General features: G+C 43.0%; 1 protein-coding gene across 1 annotated transcript in view; it reads right to left on the bottom strand.

Annotated features, from left to right (window-relative positions):
• Nucleotides 1-455: 455 nt before the first annotated feature.
• Nucleotides 456-6,541, bottom strand: part of elp4 (elongator acetyltransferase complex subunit 4) — a 54,617-nt gene continuing 48,531 nt past the window's right edge. The window contains exon 10 of the mRNA XM_082522008.1: nucleotides 456-2,485. Within this exon, the coding sequence (XP_082378134.1) occupies nucleotides 2,357-2,485 (129 nt within the window). The 3' untranslated portion in view covers nucleotides 456-2,356. The remainder of the gene's footprint in view (nucleotides 2,486-6,541) is intronic.

Genomic DNA, 6,541 nt, shown 5'->3' with positions numbered 1-6,541 from the left:
GGAAGTCTAAATAATACACAGCTTCGGGATAAAATGGTTTAAATGTAATTCTTGTGCGGAACAAAGTCAGGCAATAGAAGTTTCTGTAAAAGTTGCAGAGAACTTTTTACTTTTCGATATGATTTTTAATGAGACACAATAATTCTGACCTGGAGAAATCTGAATCTGAATTCCCACAGCAAGTGAACAAATGCTGACGCCCGGCTACTTAGCGTCTCAGCGTGAGCGTGTGCTTGAAGCAAACATGAAGTCATGCCTCCCTCATCATTATGAATACAAATAAAGAGTAGTATAAGCTTTGAGTAAGATGTTTTTGACAAGTATGGCTTAATTGGTTCTCATCTCTAAAGCAACACACAACAACACATTTGAAGGGGAATCTGCTTTTACACTAAACTTCTCAGAGAAATAGTTAATGCAGAAAAAATTTATTGAATGTGGTTAAGAAAACACCCCACTTTTTACTTCTTTAATAGTATGTGATAAAATACAATCCATAAAACCCAAGTAAAAGCAACTATATTCAAATAGTTGGCTTTAGCTAAGAAACATATAGATGTGCAATCTCCACACTACTTCAGGAAGAGCTGCATAATATACCTACAGCATCGAATGTTCATCTTATGCGACAGTAATACGGATTTCATTTACAGACTGGTAACATACCTAGTAATAAAGGCGCATTGCATTTTGAGCAACAAAACTGAATCAATCAGAAGACAGGTGACAAAACAGGCAAACACTTGGCTAATCATAAGCCGCTGCATTGTGGGAGGACGCTGACAAATCCGCTCTATGATAAGTCATATGCTAAATTCTAAATTTGATTCAAAACATTTTATAAATTAAAAAAACAATCAGCTCAAGTGCTTCTGAACCGAGTAGACAGAATGTGAATCAGCATGCTGACATAGAAACTTGGGCTAAATAATGTAAAACAAAAAAAACAACAAACTTGCATGCTAGTGAAACGGGAACATAAACACGTGTCAAAATGAGTCTGTTCTATTTTAATCTACCTTTAATTTGCACCCTGAATATGTCATCAGCAACAATAACTTTAAAAAAATGCGTTTTTATCTTTCATTCACATGCGTAAGCGACCTGCGTACGAAAACTCGTTCTTGCTCATAATATACACCTGATACAAGAGCGCTCCACTCATGTATGAATCCGTCAGGTAACACTACCCTCTCCCGACAAGTGTTGCAGATGGTTACCAATACTGCCAGTTTTTACGAGCAAAAATATTCAAACTGGCATCAACAGCAGACTGAGGAAAATAAAAATGAAACATTTAATTTTTCATGTTGATTTTTTTGTTCTCCTCTGTTTCTCCATGTCACCGTTTGACCTAATTTGTTCTTTTGGGCTTGTCATGGCAAAGCAGCTCATCCAGCAAACATGCCTGATGAGCCTGCACCCAAATTCAGCTCTCCTACCCTCTGCCCACATTCCTGCTCTGCTCTGCTTACTGGAGGTATACATCACTCACAGGCACAGTCTCAGGGTCAGATGGAGGCATCCCTATCCAAACCTGAAACCAGTCAGGCAAACCAGAGATCAGTCCCTCCCAGTCTCACAGTCTATTTTCTCCTCAGAGTTGGCGATATACACAATATAGTGTGTGCCATGTTCTGTATATTTATTGTTTATTATTTACTTTTACATAAGAAAATTTGATCAACCTGCAAAATAAACTGTATTTATAGACTTTTGTAAAGTGGAGTGAGTCGACAGAGGCCCAGAGATTAGTTAAATTATTCAATATTTACTTCGCCTGTCTGTCTGTAAAGAAAGGTTAAAAAAAAAAAATTAACGGCTGCACTTTGCTTGTAAACATATTCTCTAGAGGCAGAGAAAACAACAAAGAACTTACAAAATGTACCAAACCTGAAAAAAACACCCAGCTTGTATTTTATTTAGGTTAAGTAATCATCACCTTACCAGCCATTTACATTACATTTCAAAACAACACAGTGTTTCTATGTTTCTGCAGCTTGCAGGAAAAACAGAAAAAGGTTTGCTAGCAACAAAAGTGAAATGAGTCCGTAATGACAGCGTGGATTGTGTGAATATCAGCTTTCAGAGTCAGGAAAAAAACAAAAAGCATGTAGACTAAGTGTAAATAAAAGAAGAGCTGTGAAATATAGGAAGAAATGTGTCGGTTATGAGAAGAGGTACTGTGGATGTTTAGATCTTCACCCCTGGCTGTGTCAGTTGGCAGGTGGTAATGGCTGGCAGGGTTATAGATGTTGACATTATGTGGGCAAGGGAACAACCTGGTCACCGCAGTGAAGAGGACAACGCTGCGGCATTCCAGGTGTTGGTTGCCTATAGCGACTGTGTGGGAGCTCTAGAAGTCCAGGTGTTTGTTGCCGGAAGTGCCGGAGCCACAGGTTGACGCCACCGCGGCTGCTCCTGCCAGCTCCCCCCTGCTCACACGACTCACTGTCTCAGACAAGTCTGGAGGCAAATGCAGTCTCTGCACAAATCAGAGAGAGAGAAGAGGGACAGAGGGAGGGGGCAGAGCGTCAGTGCAAGAAGAAAGCTCTGCAGTGGATCAGCATACAGTAGATGTTACTCTTCAGTGATGCTTATTCGCAGAGAGCCATGTTGGGTTGAAATTGCATTAGATGCTTCAGCACTCCCCTCAGCACTGGCAGCATGGAGTAAACCTGCCAGCGTGTTGCTAAATGCTTCAGAGAGCTTTAGGTCTGTTACACCTCATGGGGAATATATATATATATGTGTGTGTGTGTGTGTGTGTGTGTGTGTGTTAGGGTTGTTTTGGAGAATTGTGAATGGGACACAAAATCACTCATTTATGAAGTAAGAGAAAGTGTGTGTTCCAACACAACTGTGCCCGGAAAATCTAGATGGATGCATTTGCATCAGTGCAGCAGCGCTGACTGCTTTACTGTAACACAAATTGTGCTCAGTTGTCTACAAGAAAGTCTTTTACAGTAAAGCTTATCTACAGAGCAGCCCTGTGCCAACTCAAAGCACAAAGACGCTAAGAGGTTAATGAGGGCCACTCGTGTAAACCCCCCAAACACCAACATGCTTACTGCTATAAAGCTTAAGAGGGGTTTCACTGCCTGCTCTGCTTTCTCCAGATCTGCCGTGAAAGGCTGTCGGCGGCCCTCCATGAACAAAGTCTTGAAGAGCTGTTGAGAGCGTGAGAGGAGGTGAAGTATCTCCGGAGTCAAGTGTGGCCCTGACAATGGTGCTGAGTGGCTTGTTGCCCGAGTGTCTATTGAGGAAGTTAAATCAGAATACTGCCATTCTGGGTACAAGAGAAGTTAAACCCTATAATTTCCCCTTGAAAGAATCTGCCATGACATCTGAAACCCACTGGCCAAAGCCTGCACTCCCACACCTAGCCCACCTCAACCCTGTAAACCTTCCCTGCCCGCCACGTCCTTCCCCTCCAGACATCCAGCTTTAGCAGAGCCCTTCCACTCCCACAGATACTTATCTTTTTCCTAATGACTAGGTGTTTGGGTACGGGGTTTAAGAGCGTCATTACTTAGAGATAATCAGAACAACGCCGCACTCTTTACCCCTTCAGGGTAGATGACTTCCAGCCTTTATTTTTTTAGAGTGCTGAAACACCTGAGTGTGTTTTAAATGACTGATCTTCGTGTCTGATATGAAGCCTTCTCTTCCTGCTCCTGTGGCCGACAGCTCAAGTTGTTGAGCATATTGCCTTTGTGTGTGTTTCAGAAAACCATTTGTGAGGCAAACAGAGGAAAGAAGAGTAGTCTTCCTGCAGATTATCTAAGGGAAGGTGAGAACTGAGACACTTGTGAAGGACCTGTAATTTAATGTGAGATGGTAAAGCTAAGGTTACATAGAGGCAAGGAAAATGATTCCCAGTGAAGAACAAACATGAGGCACATAATAAGCATGAACTAAGACTGGTGAGACCAGAAGATGAAGTTGTTAGAAAAACATGAATCTGTTCAACTTCTCTCTGCATGTTAGTCTTTCTTTCACTCCTTTTTTTCCCCCCACACACATGCACGCACGCACACACAAACATCCCAGGCAAACTCATACACCGGCCTTGAGGGGGCCTCCAGAAGCGCTGCTTTGCTTCCATACCCTGCCAAACCTCACCTGTGTAACCTTTCGTGTCTTCAGCTCACTCGAGTGTGATTGAAAAAGAAAAACAATGCATTGATCAAGCCTGGACTCAGTCCTGCTTAGCGCACTGCAGCGGAAACATGTTAGAGAGAGAGGTAGGAGAAAAATCAATCACATATACATCATCCTCAGTGGGTGAGTTAAAGGGGAAAAAAAAGACATCACACCGTTGTCTGGCTGTCACGCACCCACGGGCCTGGCTACACCATGTCTGTTTGGCTCTGGGCTCTGTAAACCCACTGAGCATGTGCAGAGCGAAGGTCAAAGCAATTCAGAAGTGCAGCTCAGCTCCTCTAACCTTTGAGTTCAGGGGCAGATGAGAACAATCAATGGTAACATCAAAGTTGGAGGGAGGAGCAAACAAACCAATCGATTGGTTTGACACACAGGGAAAAGACAGCCTAGTAACAGCCAGCAACCACCACACACACACACAGCCAATATAAGAGTCGATAAATGTTATCAGAGCCAAAAAACTCTCTTCTATACCAAATGAAGTAATCCTAAGCACAGCTAAATGCATGAAGACAATCAAATTATTTTCAATAATTTTGAATTTATCTTTGAAATTTACACCAAATATTTTAAAAGCATTGTAAGTACAGTAGATTATTGTAGCAATGTTTACAGCAAATGCATTACTGCCCTGAGCATTTCACACTGACAACAAATGAATGGAGGTCAGTGTAGGACTTCGAGAGACATAGTCAGGGAGGCTCTGAATCTGCTTCCCTACGTCCTGCACACTCCATGATGTAAACAAGGACATCCGGATAACCCTCAGAGGCATAGTGGGGTGTATGTGTGTGTGAAGTCTTTCTTTGCTGCCTGGCAACCTTCGCGAGGGTGGAGAAAGAGGAAAAACATAAGAAAGGGGCGAGGGGTGGGGGGTGGGTGTTGGAAAGGAGTGGACGGCGGGAAAATAGACCATTGGCTGTGGTGCTGTGGTGGAGGGGGGCAATGTGAAATTGGATGTGTGCTACAATCTTAGTCAATGTGTGTGTGTGTGTGTGTGTGTGCGTGAGTGTGTGTCTTAGAGCTGTGATGTCAGTGTTCCCTCCCTGGTGGTGGGCAGGGGTAAAGGTCTGTGGTACAGCTCCGCCACCACAGCCAGAGGGGATGGGGCCATGCTGGCAACAGGGCGAGGGGTGACAAAGCTCCAAACGAGCACTAAGCACTTGAAATGAGCCCTCGGGGTCGGCCCACAGACTAGCTTTGCCTAAGAGGGTTACTGATATCACCCCACAATGGACAATTCCCTTCAGCTTACCAAAGACCCCAAAGACCTGTTTCTCAGAGAATACGGTGTTTTATGCTGCCCGGTCATTTCCACTCTCTGTAGTTTTATTTGTGGATATGACGTCAGTCGTTTAAGGGTCAGAGAACACACTAAATCACTGTTTTGGGCATCTTCTTTTGTTTTGCTTGTGTGCGTTACAATGGAAAGCAGTTGTGTAATATTCCAACATCTAAATGGAGAGATTTTTCCAAGTGGAGCTTACAAGGGACCTACTCACACAAAGCAGCGCCATCAAAGGCATTCCAGTGGTGGTAACGGCTTGCTAATGACTGGAGTATTAGGTGCTAATTTAACGAGTCATTTCTTCCATAGAGTTTTAGCCACACTTTCAAATGGCCCGTGTCACTGTACAGCTTAGGACGATGGGAAACCCAACACCTTGTTAGAACACATGATGACCGGTCTGGCTGTTCCAATCAGATTAGCTGGCACAGGAATATGTTTAAGGAAGTGACAAGATATTTACCATAAACACCTACTTAATCAATCAGTGCTGTAATGCTGACAGCATTTCGTAAACTCGGTGATTTCACTGAAATTACATAAAACTGAAAATTGCTTCTCTACATTGAAGTCATTACAATTGCAGTGGAGAAAAAGTGACTGAAATCTGGGTACATGCTGTTACCAATAAGATAAGCTTGGGTCATTTTATTAATGCAGAACAATTCGACAAAATGTATTTTTAATATATAGCTCTAGGTCCAGTATTCATAGACTGCGGTCACATTAGAGGTGATACCTTTTGCCAATTCCATTTCCTTGAGCGGCACAGCTGCAGTGCAGCCACTGTAAACTAATGTGTACATCTGTCCGTGACACCAGGTCAATGTCTTCCATTTCCAGCCCCATTTCTACAACCAGCCAAGGGTCAAAATGGCAGCAGACTGTTTCACGGCTGAAACTGGTAGACTTGCTGATCTGTTCAGTGACTAAACCAAGGTAAATCGCCTGCCAGCGCTGTAATCCCTCGCAACTCTAAAGTTTCACAGCATTGTGTGGGAAATCATTTGCTGTATCTATAGGAACTAGTATTGGCTTTAGCACACCAAAAACCCACATAATGAGGTGATGAACCTTTCTATTCGA

The sequence above is a fragment of the Aulonocara stuartgranti genome (genome assembly GCF_965226115.1).
Source record: "Aulonocara stuartgranti genome assembly, chromosome: 1".
Classification (NCBI taxonomy): Eukaryota; Metazoa; Chordata; class Actinopteri; order Cichliformes; family Cichlidae; genus Aulonocara; species Aulonocara stuartgranti.
Note: the sequence above shows the minus strand (reverse complement) of the source record. Positions and strands in the feature narration are given on the sequence as shown.